This window comes from Pristiophorus japonicus, chromosome 2 (assembly GCF_044704955.1).
Source record: "Pristiophorus japonicus isolate sPriJap1 chromosome 2, sPriJap1.hap1, whole genome shotgun sequence".
Classification (NCBI taxonomy): Eukaryota; Metazoa; Chordata; class Chondrichthyes; family Pristiophoridae; genus Pristiophorus; species Pristiophorus japonicus.
This window is the reverse complement of record NC_091978.1, coordinates 283298248-283314897: the sequence shown is the minus strand read 5'-3', so window position 1 is coordinate 283314897 and position 16650 is coordinate 283298248. Positions and strand designations below refer to the sequence as shown.

General features: G+C 39.9%; 1 protein-coding gene across 3 annotated transcripts in view; it reads right to left on the bottom strand.

Moving 5' to 3' along the window:
• The window catches only part of lrba (LPS-responsive vesicle trafficking, beach and anchor containing), a 1157354-nt gene that overhangs the window by 230160 nt on the left and 910544 nt on the right, over positions 1–16650 (bottom strand). For all 3 annotated transcript variants that reach the window (XM_070871469.1, XM_070871472.1, XM_070871473.1), the window contains exon 46: positions 1512–1664. In XM_070871469.1, the coding sequence (XP_070727570.1) occupies positions 1512–1664 (153 nt within the window). The remainder of the gene's footprint in view (positions 1–1511; positions 1665–16650) is intronic.

Sequence of the window (16650 nt, the reverse complement as noted above, 5' to 3'; positions counted from 1 at the left end):
CCTGAAGTTTGGTTAATGTAACCAAAATCCTCAATGTTTGACCAAGTAAGAAATCAAATATTATGGTGATTTCCAGTGATAAACTCGCTTATCTAGAATTGTAGGTTGTGAAGCAAGATTAATAATTGAACCTTTCTGTAACCAATCTCAAGACATTCCTACTGTTGAGAAAAGGCTAGTTTCTTTACACAAAACAGCTTCTACATTCCATTTATCTCATGGGGTGGTGGGGAGACGGGGTGGAAGAGAGAAAGTAAGCTTGTCTCATCTTCACTTCCCCTGGATTACATTCATTCTGAATTATTTTTTGCAGGAACTATTTTCTTTAGCTAAAGCCAAATTATGAGATGTCTAAAAAATATAAACTTGCATAGCTAACTGAAGCAGTATTTTACTGCCATTTAAATAGATGCAATTCTTCTCCCCTAAAAGACATTCAGGATACTGTTTCATTTTCCTTATTTTCCTCGAAGGGTGAAGTGAGTAAATTTTTTGACATGTCCTATTCATAGTGGTGAAAATGAGATTTAATTTATTATTGTACACAGAATGAAGGTGTGAAAAAACTGCTGCATGTCATCATTTTCAACTGTTAACTAGATCTATCAATTAAAAAATATCAAACAAAAGTATGGGGAGCCAAGTAAACACCAGCAGATAGTATTGCAGAATAAATTTCATAATTTATTGTAAATTTTTTTTCTTCCCCCGTCCCAAGAAAACCTTCCTGGTTATAACTGCTTTCTGACTATTGTGTCAGAATTTTAAGGAAAATAAGAATTAGGATAAGTAAAAGAGTCAAAGACGCTCGATCAGGTTGCCTCGGGGTGGGGGGTGGGGGGAGAGAAGAGTCTAATGATATACAGATGGTTTCCACAACAAATTTTATGACATCACCTCCATAAGTACCTGACCAATGTCTGCTTTCTTTAGCTGCTACCCTGAACAAGGATCAGAACAGGTGTTTCAACTGGGGAGGTAGTGGAACATGTTATTTTCATCCCAGTTCCCCCAGAAAAATACATCAAGCAGAATAAGGACAACGAACTCTGATGGTATTGACAGAAACTCCTAAGATTTCACATTTATTCAGCTAAACCAATCAGAACAACAACATAGCTCAATTAACCCAACAAGGATGGAGGTTTAACTACTGCAGTTGCATCTATTGAAGACGTCTAGCCATCAAGGTATGTGAAATAAGTAAATTAAGAGCAATTAATTTCCTACATCATGATAGCCAGCCACAAGAAGCTTTTATATCATTTTCATTTTTTGAAACTGCAAAGTATAACCAATTGATCCATACAAGAGTAAAACACTATTCTATTGAGCCAATTCTGAATTTGTCCTTTTGAGTATTCAGCTCCATAAGCCAGCTGATAAAATTCATCGCCAATTTTATAAAATTGCTTTTTGTAAGTTTACTATCATCTCATACTGCAAGTCAGTTTCCATCATCAAGGAGTTGCTGCATGATAGACATTAAAGAAATAAGATACATTTCTTACCAGTCTGTTTATGCGAACAAACTCTTCTGGAGTTTTGGCCCATAGTGGAAGTTCTACATCAGATACCACAGTTCCATCGTCCATCACACCCAGATTGTAATTATTAGAATTGACAAACATCTCCGGAAGGTAATAAAATTCAGGAATCAGTTCCTGTGTAAGAAATAAACAATCATCCATTTGACTAAAATAAGGGTTTAACAGCCCAATCATTAAAAATCACACCACATTTAAGTAATGCACCAACCATCCTATTAAGATGTTATTTTAATCTGCTAAGTATGATCAAGCTTGTTCGCCAAAGTGGACTTGTTTTTCATGTACTGAAAAAATTTCAATATGGCTGTCACTATAGATTAACTTCAGTTCAATAAAGCCCAACTGCTTAAAAGCTGGCTTTCACAAACATATGCAATACCAGCACACTTCAATGACCAATGCAGAATTGATGACAGTATGTTGAACAATTAGTTAGGACATCCATGACAATTTAACTAAATAATATCAACATGGCTCATAAGAAGGAAAAAGACTTGCATGTACTCAGCGTTTTTCATGTTCTCAAGACATCCTAAAGCACTTCCCACAAACAGCACATGAGATAAATGACCAATTAATCTGTGTTGGTCGAGTGATAAATGTTGGCCAGGACACCAGAAGTACTGTGGGATCTCTTACATCACCTCGGTTTAACATCTCATCTGAAAGATAGCACATCCAACAATACAGCACTCCCTCAGTACTGCATTGAGGTGTCAGCCTGGATTATGTTCTTAAAACTATAGTTGTTCTTGAATCCATAATCTTCTGATCAAAAGGTGAGAGTGCCATCACTGAGCCAAGCTGACAATTAAAAATAAACAAAGAAATACATTCACTATCCTAAAACAGTATAAATAGTATTGTCCCACTGCTAGTGAAGTTGATACAAGGATTCAACATCTGGCATTAGATTATTAATTTGTTTTTATTTTTAGATTAAATCCTGGCACAGTACTTGGGTTGGTGCTACCCAGTCGTTCAAACATGCAGAGATAGGAATTTGGAGGTAAAGGGGAAATAATATAATTCAAATTGTTATACACAATACTCAAATGGTTCTAAATCAAAGCGTGAGAACTTAAAGATACTCTGGTGGTACAGCTGCTACCTCTAATAAGGCCATTTTGTCAAGAGTCATCAAATTACCAAGAAGAACACTACAACGTTTTTTCATAGTTATGGACCTGCATCATATTTTTATGACTTGTCATATTTATCAAAAGATTGAACTGCTTGATATCATATTTCACCCGAGCTAAACCATTAAATTGTCTGTCCTCTGCAGTCTCCAATAATATTTTATTGCAGGTCCATGCATTAAATACCACAAGATGATTTCTTTTTGCATGAACTAAAATCTGCACAAACCACCAGATTTTATTGAGCAAATATGGATACAGTATGGAGACAGAGAGAGAGAGAGAGAGAGAATTTATTTTACTTTTGGCAAAAAAAGAAAAATCAGAAGAGACGTTTAAAAGGTGGCCAAGCCGATATGGCGCACTTTGCACTATCGCCAATGATTCAATATGACCTATAACTAAGGCAATGCGCACCATCACTAATTGGAAACAAAGTGTCAGGGTGCTTTACTACTTAATTGAGCAGAAATATGTAATAACTTATGTTTGTTACACTTTTATCATACACCAACAAAAAATAATTTCAAAAAATTGCTCACTATCAAAAGCAATACACTTCTATATTTAATGGGTCGAAAACTGCGGCCTCACTGGGTCTGTACGAAGTGCGCATGGACCCAGTGAGGCCTCACAAAAATCGGTTTTCGGGGCGAGATGCACATGCGCCGAGAACCGGCTTTTTCGATCTGTCAGGATTTCTCGGTACACATCCTACACATCCCCGGGAGGAGGACATCCGCACGGGAGAGATTGGGCTATTTGCCCAACTCATGCCCAGCGAATGTCCTTTAAACTTCAAACTTTTACATCATAGTTTACTTTTACCAGTGTAACACTTTTAAAACATAAAAAAATTAAATTTAAACACTAATTTTTATATTAAAAACCTGTCCATTAAGTTAAGTTTATTTTTAACCCTATTAAAACACACAAAAAAAATCCAAAAAATATATATTTTTTCGAAAACATTTAATTATTTAATTTCAATTAATTTTAAATATGTGAGGTATTTTATTTATTATACTGTGTTTTGGTGTTTTTCTCATTGATAGTAGTGGGAACTCGCACAAACAGAGTTCTCATTTTTATCAATGAGAATACTGCCTTGTGATTGATGGTCCAGGCCCACGTGACTCCAGCACGTATGTACGTACGTGAAAGACATCTCCCCATGCGCTGTGCAGTGAATCTATACCTCTGGCCGGAATCCTACATTCCTCCGGGATGGCCAGGTACTTTTGTAGATTTTTTTCGGGTCGGAGCCGTTCGTACAAAGGAAGCTTCCGACCGCAATTTTACCTCCACTCTCCCCTCTTCTCCTTTATCCCTCAAGTACCTTCAAAGTACTTCACCCTTACAATTCCCACATCATTTGTGGTAACCTCATACTAATTATCTGCAACATTATTATTGCTGGTTGAAACAATTAAGTCTGCTGCAAGCTATTCTGGCACTCTCAACAAAATAGGGGTAATGTGTGTAATTGCTGCAGTATCTGAAAATCACAGCAAGTGCCTGATGCAAAATTTGTCTAGCTCTTAACAAGCACAAGCCCCATGCCATTTAACAAGCAGAAAAATACAGGCCAGTCTGATGGCTATTATGTGCAGTGGCCCTGTGCAGCCATGTCAAAAGCAAGTGGCTCTGATCTAAATCCCTTGTTCTTATGGGTCAGTGGACCAGTAGTTCCTGGGCACCCCTTAGGGCCACTTTCAACAGCAGCAGCCTTCCAGGCAACTGACAGCAACAGAATAGGTCATCAGATGCTGAGCAAGGTCAGGTTGGAGCAGTCAGTGCAGAGACAGCAAGGATCAAGAAAGGAATTAAGTTATTATCTCTTCGATCACGAAGTACACCATTGTAAACTACAGAATTGCAGATCCTTCCAAAAAAATTTCACATTTAACTCATATGATGAAAAGATAAGATCTTTGGTTTATCTAACCCCAGCAGTGTTGCTATCAAGTGAGAAAATAATTACCAATTTACTAACACAGAAGGCAACATTACAACTTTTTAAAATCTTGTAATTTCCACATGAAAACAGTTACCACACTTTGGGACATCCAGTGGTCGTGAAAGGCACTATATAAATGCAAATCTTTCTTTTTACAAAATAAATGAGTTGTGCAGAAATTGTTTATAGATGATGCAATTGCTCTATCTAATGATAACAGCTACAACTTCACTCTTCATTCCATTTTATTTAAACTCGAGAGATATAATCATAACCTTACTTTTGCAAAATAGGTTTATAAATTGCTTTAATTAAAATTCTTCAAATAATTTTCTTGTGGTAAGGCTTCCTTTGCAATTATTTCCTAAAAATGTATTCTGTGGCACTTTATACGTTGAAAAATGTTGCACCAGCTATTTTTAAATAGCCAGATTCTAAGAAGATCCCAAAGTGATTCACAGTCATTGAATTCCTTTCCAAGTGTAGTCACTTTTGTAATGTAGGGAAACGCAGCAGATAATGTGTGTACAACAAAGTTCCACAGACAGCAATGTGATAATGACCAGATAAATTGTTTTAGTGATGTTGGTTGAGAAAGAAAGACGACTTGCATTTAAATCACGCCTTTCAAGACCACCGGACGTCCCAAAGCCCCTTACAGCCAATGAAGTACTTTTTGAAGTGTAGTCATGTGTATTTTAGGAAACGTGGCAGCCAATTTACACAGCAAGCTCCCGCAAACAGCAATGTGATAAAGACCAGATAATGGGGGTAAAATCCCGGTCTTGCTGGGAGACCCGACAAAAGCTGGTTTTCGGCGTGCAACGCATCCCGGGGAGAAGGACATTCACGCAGGAGATTGGGTTATTTGCTCATCTCTTGCCCAGCAAATATCCTTCAAACTTTTACGCCTGGTAAAAGCAGGCACATAGCCTACTTTTACCAGTGTAAGAGTTTTAAAACATATAGGACTCGAAATTGATGACTCTACCGTTGGCTACCGCCGAGTTTTCTTGACGGTCTCCCCATTTTTTCGGCGCTCTCCTCGCCATGAGAAATTGGTGAAGCCCTCACGCTGGCAGTGTGGAAGGACTGCTGGTGAGCATCTGCTGGCGTGCGCCAGCGTGCAATGGAGAAAAAAGTTCTCCTGCCTGAGATTCATCCGAGCGGTCCTCCGCTCTTGCAGGAGAAAAGACCGCCGTGTCGAAGCAGGTCTAACCTGGGCGGTAGGTATGAAGACGTGCAAGAAAAGGTAAGCGAGATATTTTTCTTTACTTCTTTTGAAGCGATTTTATTTGAAAGGGCCCTCTGAAGGTTTTGTGATGTTTTATTTTTTTGAACATTTTTATTTTGTGCGCTCCCCCTCCCTATTCCCGATTCCAGCCTCGGCGTAACTTTCTCCAGGATTGCATTTACCACTCAGAATCCCACCTACGGCCCTCCACCGCCCAGAATCATCGTGTAACGCCCATTTTTGCCGCCCGGCGTGTTTTTCCTTCTTTTTTGACCAAACTTCCCCCCAAACTACCGTCAGGATCTTAGCGGTCTTTTCAACGGTAAATGGATGGAATTTGCCTTTGATCAATTTTGCCCCCATCAAAAATTAAATTTAAATACACATTTTTAGAGTAAAAACCCTGTCCATTAAGGTTAAGTTTATTTTAAACCATATTAAAAAAACATTTTTAAAAATCCAACAAATATTTTTATTTGTAAAACATTTCATTAACTTTAATTTCAATTAATTTTAAACATGTGAGATGTTTTTTTTATTTATTATGTTGTGTCTCTGTTTTAGGGGGTTATTTTCATTGATAGTAAGGGGAACTCAGAGAAAGAGAGTTCCCATTACTATCAATGAGAATACTACAGAGTGATTGGTGGTCCAGGCCCACGTGACTCCAGCTTTTTTGTGCATGCGAGGAAGTCATCTTCCCGTATGCTACACATCGAATCTAGGTCTCCGACCGGAATTGAAGGCGTCTCCGGGACCACCAGGTACATCCATAGAAAAATTTCAGGTCGGAGGCATTTGTCCAAAGGAAGCCTCCAACCGGAATTTTAGGCCCAATATGTTTTAGACGTTGATTGAGGGATAAATATTGTCCAGGACACCGGGAGAACTCTTCTCTTCTTTGAATAGTGCCATGGGATCTTTTATTTCTACCCGAGAGGATAGAGGGGACCTCGGTTTAACGGATCATCCAAATACGGCATCTCCCACGGTGCAGCAATCTGTCAGTAAGAACATAAGAAATAGGAGCAGGAGTAGGCCACCTGGCCCCTTGAGCCTGCTCCGCCATTTAATAAGATCATGGCTGATCTGATCATGGACTCAGCTCCAATTCCCTGCCTGCTCCCCATAACCCTTTATTCATTTATCGCTCAAAAATCTGTCTATCTCTGCCTTAAATATATTCAATGACCCAGCCTCCACAGCTCTCTGGGGCAGAGAATTCCATAGATTTACAACCCTCAGGGAAGAAATTCCTCCTCATCTCAGTTTTAAATGGGAGGACCCATATTCTGAGACAATGGGCTAGAATTTTCAAACAATCTGTCAACACCGGATTGCAGCCCAAAATACCGCTAAGAGTCCCCAAATGATCACCGGCGAAAAATTCCCTCCCAAAAAAGAAAAAAATCCACCCAGCTAAAAAGGATTCTCGGCGAAAAAATGGAATCTTGGGCCAATTGAACGGTTCTTAAAAAAAAATTGGCGATAATTACTAAAAATTTACACCGTGGCTGCGGGTTGGGCCTAGGAGGAGAAAAACAAAAAAATTATTTTTCAAAAAACATAAAATTAAAAAAAAAAAAATCAGAAAAACATTCTCAGTACCCTTTTGACTTAAATCACTGCAAGAGAATTTAAAAATAATTTATAAAAACACATTTACTTACCTTTTTTTGCAGGGCTACTTACCTACTGCCCACCTCCACTGATTCTCTTGGGCGTTTTTTTTTTCAACTTACCTACAGGTCACTGCTGAGCCAAAAATTGGGCGATGGTGGTCTATGGATGGTGCACACCAGAGGTCCGTTCCCCAGCGGTCCTTCGAAATCGCCGGTGGAATTCAGCTGTGGAAAATTTTGCTGACCCGGATCTCGCCCAAAACGGCCAATACCGCCGAGAAGCCGGCCGGCAAAGCAATGGAAATTCTAGCCCTATGTACTAGTTTTAGTTTTCCCTATGAGTGGAAATATCCTCTCTGCATCCACCTTGTCGAGCCCCTTCATTATCTTATTTGTATCGATAAGATCACTGCTCATTCTTCTGAACTCCAATGAGTATAGACTCAACCTATCTTCATTAGTCAACCCCCTCATCTCTGGAATCAACCTCGTGAACCTTCTCTGAACAGCCTCCAATGCAAGTATATCTTTCCTTAAATATGGAGACCAAAACTGTACGCAGTACTCCAGGTGTGGCCTCACTAATACCTTGTATAGTTGTAGCAGGACTTTGCTGCTTTTATACTCTATCCTCCTTGCGATAAAGGCCAGCATTCCATTTGCTTTCCTGATTACTTGCTGTACCTGCATACTAACCTTTTGTGTTTCATGCACAAGGACCCCTTTTCTGCCAATGTGGATAACCTCACATTTTCTCACATTATACTCGATCTGCCAACATTTTGCCCACTCACTTGGCCTGTCTATATCCCTTTGCAGATTGTTTGTGCCCTCCTCACAATTTGCTTTCCCACCCATCTTTGTATCATCAGCAAACTTGGCTACATTACACTCGGTCCCTTCATCCAAGTCATTAATATAGATTGTAAAGCATTGAGGCCCCCGCACCGATCCCTGCGGCAACACACTCGTTACTATTTGCCAACCAGAAAATGACCCATTTATCTCCGTTTTCTGTTAGTTAGCCAATCCTCTATCCATGTTAATATATTAACCCCAACCCCGGTGAACTTTTATCTTGTGCAGTAACCTTTTGTGTGGCACCTTATCGAATCCAAATACTGGTTCCCCCTTATCCATCCTGCTCTTAACAACCTCAAAGAACTCCAGCAAATTTGTCAAACATGATTTCCCTTTCATAAAACCATGCTGACTCTGCTTAATTGAATTATGCGTTTAAAATGTCCTGCTACAGCTTCCTTAATAATGGACTCCAGCATTTTCCCAACGACAGATGTTAGGCTAACTGGTCTGTAGTACCCTGCTTTTTGTCTGCCTCCTTTTTTAAATAGGGGTGTTACATTTGTAGTTTTCCAATCCACAGGGAACGCCCTAAAATCCAGGGAATTTTGGTAGATGACAACCACTATCTCTGCAGCCACTTCTTTTAAGATCCTAGGATGTAAACCATCCGGTAAGGGGACTTGTCCGCCTTTAGTCCCATTATTTTACTACTTCTTTAGTGATAGTGATTGTATTAAGTTCCTCCCTCCCTATAGCCACTTGATTATCCACTATTGGGATGTTTATAGTGTCTTCTACCATGAAGACCAATTCAAAATATTTGTTCAATGTCTCTGCCATCTCCATGTTCCCCATTATTAATTCCCCAGTCTCATCCTCTAGGGCACCAACATTTACTTTAGCCACTCTTTTCCTTTTTATGTAACTGTAGAAACTCTTACTTTCTGTTTTTATATTTCATGCTAATTTACTAGCACTGAAGTGTCAGGCTAGAAAGATATGTGCACAGGTCTCTGGAGTGGGAATTGAACCCACAACCTTCTAACTTAGAGACAAGGGCGCTACCACTGAGCCAAGTTTCCATATTCACAATTACTTGCAAAAGCATGCACATTTGATAAAACTGTTATAAGAACATAAGAAATAGGAACAGGAGTCGGCCATGCGGCCCCTTGAACTGCTCCACCATTCAATAAGATCATCGCTGATCTGATCATGGACTCAGTTCCACTTCCCTGCCCATTCCCCATAACCCCTTATCGTTTAAGAAACTGTCTATTTCTGTCTTAAATTTATTCAATGTCCCAGCTTCCACAGCTCTCTAAGACAGCGAATTCCACAGATTTACAACCCTCAGAGAGAAGAAATTTCTCCGCATCTCAGTTTTAAATGGACGGCCCCTTATTCTAAGATCATGCCCTCTGGTTCTAGTCTCCACCATCAGTGGAAACATCCTCATTGCATCCACCTTGTCAAGCCACCTCATAATCTTATATGTTTTGATAAGATCACCTCTCATTCCTCTGAATTCCAATGAGTAGAGGCCCAACCTACTCGATCTTTCCTCATGTCAACCTCCTCATCTCCAGAATCAACCGAGTGAACCTTCTCTGAACTGCCTCCAAAGCAAGTATATCCTTTCGTAAATATGAAAACCAAAACTGCATGCAGTATTCCAGGTGTGGCCTCACCAATACCCTGTATAGCTGTAGCAAGACTTCCCTGCTTTTATACTCCACCGCCTTTGCAATAAAGGCCAAGATTCCATTGGCCTTCCTGATCATTTGCTGTATCTGCATACTATCCATTTGTGTTTCATGCACAAGTACCCCCAGATCCCACTGTACTGCAGCACGTTGCAATCTTTCTCCATTTAAATAACTTGCTCTTTGATTTTTTTTTCTGCCAAAGTGCATGACCTCACACTTTCCAACATTATACTCCATCTGCCAAATTTTTGCCCACTCACTTAGCCTGTCGATGTCCTTTTGCAGATTTTCTGTGTCCTCCTTACACATTGCTGACGATACAAAGATGGGAGTAAAAGCAAACTTGGCTATGTTACACTCAGTCCCTTCTTCCAAGTCGTTAATATAGATTGTAAATAGTTGGGGTCCCAGCACTGATCTTTGCGGCACCCCACTAGTTAAATGGTTGCCAACCAGAGAATGAACCATTTATCCCGGCTCTGTTTTCTGTTAGTTAGCCAATCCTCTATCCATGCTCATATATTACCCCCAACCCCGTGAACTTTTATCTTGTGCAGTAACCTTTTATGTGGCACCTTGTCAAATGCCTTCTGGAAGTCCAAGTACACCACATCCACTGGTTCCTCTCTATCCACCCTGTTTGTTACATTCTCAAAGAATTCCAGCAAATTTGTCAAACATGACTTCCCCTTCATAAATCCATGCTGACTCTGCCTGACCAAATTTTGCTTTTCCAAATGTCCTGCTACTGCTTCTTTAATAATGGACTCCAACATTTTCCCAACCACAGATGTTAGGCTAACTGGTCTATAGTTTACTGCTTTTTGTCTGCCTCCTTTTTTAAATAGGGGTGTTACATTTGCAGTTTTCCAATATGCTGGGACCTCCCCAGAATCCAGGGAATTTTGGTAAATTACAACTAATGCATCCACAATCCCTGCCGCTACTTCTCTTAAGACCCTAGGATGCAAGCCATCAGGTCCTGGGGATTTATCTGCTTTTAATCCCATTATCTTACAGAGTACCACCTCCTCAGTGAGTGTGATTCCTCCCCCCGCTATAGTCTATTGATTATCCACTGTTGGGATATTGTTAGTGTTCTCTACCGTAAAGACTGATACAAAATATTTGTTCAGAGTTTCTGCCATCTCCATGTTCCCCATTACTAATTCCCCAGTCTTGTGCTACATCATTGAATTAGCAGAATTGCCGAAATCAAAATCAAGATGTCATTGACAATAGTTATTGTTGTGGTTACATTCAAACAGATTATTAACCATTGAATCAACATTAGCAGACAAGAACAATTTGAATTAATAAAAAATCCCTGCACCTCAAAAATGTCACTCAATTTTACGTGTCATTTTTGCTCACTATTGCAAGTACTTTGAACATAGATATGGTTTATCTGATATCTGTGGTATAAGTAAGAGTTTTCAATCAATTTTTCATGAGTGTCATGGGTAACTTTAGAAGTTTTGGTTAAAGGGGGGGAAGCGGAAAAAATAGAGCCGTATCTACATTATAAAGGCACAACTAAAATAGAGGTGATAGTCCTAAAGGTTAAAAAATGAATGAGGAAATGCTTGGTTAATACTGAAGAGATTCACAAAAGTTTCAAGGTTTTCATAATTTTTGCTTAACACCTTAATAAAATGAGCAGAGTAAAATGTAAACTTAAGTGCCGAAAGTAAATGAGTGTTGCAAACAGCCAAAAATCCCCCACAAACAGTGCTGGATGTGACTGTGAAAATTTTTCAACAAGCATCTAAATGGAAAGAAAAAGGACTCAGTTTTCATTAATGTAAATATATACAGTGGAAATAAAGTAATATTCAACAAAAAGCCGCTCACTGAATTCTTCTAACACAGTGGAACAGGATATAAAAATTACATTTTGTTTTTCAAAATTCTGCCACTTCTCAACCAAGTTATCTATACACGCATTGTAACAGCATAGTATGACTTAAAGCCTAGTTTGGAAATAAATACATTTGCACTATATTTGTAAATAGCTGTTATTTATTCAGAACATTTTTTACTTGTCTCAACCTTTCATTTCTTACTCGAGACCCTCTGCTTCTCAACACTTTCATTTTAATGAAGAACATGTGTGAGGTGGCAATGCTCTGCTTGAGTAAAGGAAGTTACCAGGTGGTACAGTCATCGGCTGGTGTTATGGTCAACATGTGCTCTGTTCACCAACATAGTTTAAACTCTAAAACACAAGAGCATAGCACATGTTGACCAACACCAGTGGTTACTGTGCCAGCTGGAAATTTCTTCCACAATCTGGCTGGCATGGATTGCACATATTTATGTATAAAATTGAAGTGTCAGTGTATGGAGAGGTAGATGGTGGCATCCCTCCCATCTTAACAGCTATCAAAACCATGTCCAATAACACGGATTCCAAATTGGGCTCATCAGTTTCAACTGATTACATGATTTTGCAGGACAGGGATCTGGAATTTAAAAGCACAAACATTTTGTTTTGCATATTTAAGGCACAATTTTAACCTGTGGTGAGAGGCAAGAGTGGGGCTGTGGGATTAGCAGCAGGCTCATTTGATTTGCCGGCGTGAGACCTGGGCCATTTTAAGTCTTTTTGGTGAAAGTTTGTACAAAATTTTAATTGACGCATTTTTAATAGCTTGAAATTTTTGAGCCTTTTTATATCGTCTGTGCATTGAGAGATTCTCTTATTACACCAACCTGGAATTTGTACATTTTATGCACACAGGGAAAGTAGGTGAGTATAATTTCTTGGGCTACATGAAATTCAGATATTGCTTTAAGAATTAATTTTGGAAGAGATCCAAAGTACTTCTCTGCACTCATACTATGGGAGATAATAACGATCGGTGACCAAGTTGTGCAGTTCACGTACCTTCACAATCTACATTAGAGCCACCAGAGGGCTACATTTTGGGGTCGGCAACTTTACATAGCTATGTTTTCAAAGGGAGAGTGAACTAATTAGACCATGTAAAATCCGATTCAGGTCGTTTGCTGGAGCAAGAACAGCCAGCACAGATCTGTTCAAATCAGGTCATGTACAACAAACTTGAGTATTTTTTTGAAGAGGAGACCAGATTAACAGAATACAGAGGATGTAGTGCAGATGGATTTTTCAGAAAGCATCTGATTAGGTGTTCCCACAAGAGGCTTGCTAGACAAATTCAGGTGTATGGTATAAGAGGAAATGTAGCAACATACATAGAAAGTTTCTTAATGGACAATAAACCATGAGTTACAGCAAATGAGTGCTGATTGGACTAGAGAAATGTTGGAAAAGATATACCCCAGCCGTCAGTGCTAGGTCCAGTTTTGCTCTTGTGTATATGTAGATCATTTGAACTTGGGTACAATGAATAGAATTTCAAAATTTGTTGATACAAAAGTAGCAAGCTTGGCAAATAGCTGGGTGGGCTGTAAAAAAGTTCAGGAAAACAGACAGGTTAGCAATTTAATGTAGATAAGCGTGTGGTAATACATTTTAGAGAAAAAACACAAGAAATGGGATTTGTACACTAAATGGAAAGGCACTGAAACATAGAAAATAGGTGCAGGAGTAAGCCATTCGGCCCTTCGAGCCTGCACCGCCATTCAATAAGATCATGGCTGATCATTCCCTCAATACCCGTTTCCTGCTTTCTCTCCATACCCCTTGATCCCCTTAGCCGTAAGGGCCACATCTAACTCCCTCTTGAATACATCCAATGAACTGGCATCAACAACTTTCTGCGGTAGGGAATTCCACAGGTTAACAACTCTCTGAGTGAAGAAGTTTCTCCTCATCTCAGTCCTAAATGGCCTGCCCCTTATCCTAAGACTATGTCCCCTGGTTCTGGACTTCCCCAACATCGGGAACATTCTTCCCGCATCTAACCTGTCCAGTCCCGTCAGAATCTTATACGTTTCTATGAGATCCCCTCTCATCCTTCTAAACTCCAGTGAATAAAGGCCCAGTTGATCCAGTCTCTCCTCATATGGCAGTCCAGCCATCCCTGGAATCAGTCTGGTGAACCTTCGCTGCACTCCCTCAACAGCAAGAACGTCCTTCCTCAGATTAGGAGACCAAAACTGAACACAATATTCCAGGTGAGGCCTCATTAAGGCCCTGTACAACCACAGTAAGACCTCCCTGCTCCTATACTCAAATCCCCTAGCTTTGAAGGTCAACATGCCATTTGCCTTCTTCACTGCCTGCTGTACCTGCATGCCAACTTTCAATGACTGATGTACTATGACACCCAGGTCTCGTTGCACCTCCCCTTTTCCTAATCTGCCGCCATTCAGATAATATTCTGCCTTCGTGTTTTTGCCCCCAAAATGGATAACCTCACATTGATCCACATTATACTGCATCTGCCATGCATTTGCCCGCTCACCTAACCTGTCCAAGTCAGCCTGCAGCCTCTTAGCGTCCCCCTCACAGCTCACACCGTCACCCAGTTTAGTATCATCTGCAAATCTGGAGATATTACACTCAATTCCTTCATCTAAATCATTGATGTATATTGTAAAGAGCTGGGGTCCCAGCACTGAGCCCTGCGGCACTCCACTAGTCACTGCCTGCCATTCTGAAAAGGACCCGTTTATCCCGACTGTCTGCCAACCAGTTCTCTATCCACGTCAGTACATTATCCCCAATACCATGAGCTTTGATTTTGCACATCAATCTATTGTGCAGGACCTTGTCAAAAGCCTTTTGAAAGTTCAAATACACCACATCCGCTGGTTCTCCCTTGTCCACTCTGCTAGTTACATCCTCAAAAAATTCCAGAAGATTCGTCAAGCATGATTTCCCTTTCATAAATCCATGCTGACTTGGACCGATCCTGTCACTGCTTTCCAAATGCGTTGCTATTTCATCCTTAATGATTGATTCCAACATTTTCCCCACTACTGATGTCAGGCTATAATTACAGGTTTTCTCTCTCCCTCCTTTCTTAAAAAGTAGTATTACATTGGCTACCCTCCAGTTCATAGGAACTGATCCAGAGTCGATAGACTGTTGGAAAATGATCACCAATGCATCCACTATTTCTAGGGCCTTCCTTAAGTACTCTGGAATGCAGACTATCAGGCCCCGGGGATTTATCGGCCTTCAATCCCATCAATTTCCCTAACACAATTTCCTGCCTAATAACGATATGCTTCAGTTCCTCCTTCTCACTCGACCCTCGGTCCCCTAGTACATTCGGAAGGTTATTTGTGTCTTCCTTCGTGAAGACAGAACCTATGTATTTGTTCAATTGGTCTGCCATTTCTTTGTTCCCCATTATAAATTCACCTGAATCCGACTGCAAGGGACCTACATTTGTCTTCACTAATCTTTTTTTCTTCACATATTTATAGAAGCTTTTGCAGTCAGTTTTTATGTTCCCTGCAAGCTTCCTCTCGTACTCTATTTTCCCCCTCTTAATTAAACCCTTAGTCCTCCTCTATTGAAGTCTAAATTTCTCCTAGTCCTTAGGTTTGTTACTTTTTCTGGCCAATTTATATGCCTCTTCCTTGGATTTAACACTATCCTTAATTTCCCTTGTTAGCCACGGTTGAGCCACCTTCCCCGTATTATTTTTACTCCAGACAGGGATGTACAATTGCTGAAGTTCATCCATGTGATCTTTAAATGTTTGCCATTGCTTATCCACCGTCAACCCTTTATGTATCCTTTGCCAGTCTATTCTAGCCAATTCACGTCTCATACCGTCGACATTACCTTTCCTTAAGTTCAGGACCCTAGTTTCCGAATTAACTGTGTCACTCTCCATCTTAATAAAGAATTCTACCATATTATGGTCACTCTTCCCCAAGGGTCCTCGCACAACAAGATTGCTAATTAGTCCCTTCTCATTACACATCACCCAGTCTCGGATGGCCAACCCTCTAGTTGGTTCCTCGACATATTGGTCTCGAAAACCATCCCTAATACACACCAGGAAATCCTCCTCCACCGCATTGCTACCAGTTTGGTTAGCCCAATCAATATGTAATTTGGTGTTTATGAACAGAGAAACCTAGGAGTGCAAACATCTAATTCCATGAAAGTGCAAGTACAGGTAGATAAAGTTATAAAAGGCCAATAGTATTTTGAATTTTAGAAATGGGGCATATAGTACACGAGGAAAGAAGTACTAATGAATTTATACTAAACATTGGTTAGACCATAGATAAAGAGTACTGTGTAATGTATTGGGTACCCCCTTATAAAAAGGATATTAAAGCCAGAGAGAGTATATAGGGTAGGTTGTCCAGAATGATGCCAGAAATGGGAAACTTTAGATGTGAGGAGACTTATGACACTGGGACTATTTCCACTGGAGCAGAGATGGCTAAGAGACGATTTAATAAGAGGTTTTAAAAATTGTGAACAGTTTTGATAGATTGAACAGGGAAAGCCTATTTCCTCCCGTTGAAGTGTTAGTGACGAGACAACTTCAATTTAAATTACCACTGAGAAAGTGAAGAGATGGGTTAGAAAAAAATTCTTTACACAGAGGAATTGCCACAGGGAGTGGTTGAAGCAGAGACCATTGCATGTTTTACAGGAAAATTGGATAAATATTAAAATCGTAGTAAGATAGAAGGCTATGGGGAGAGAGTAGAGCAATACGACTAGT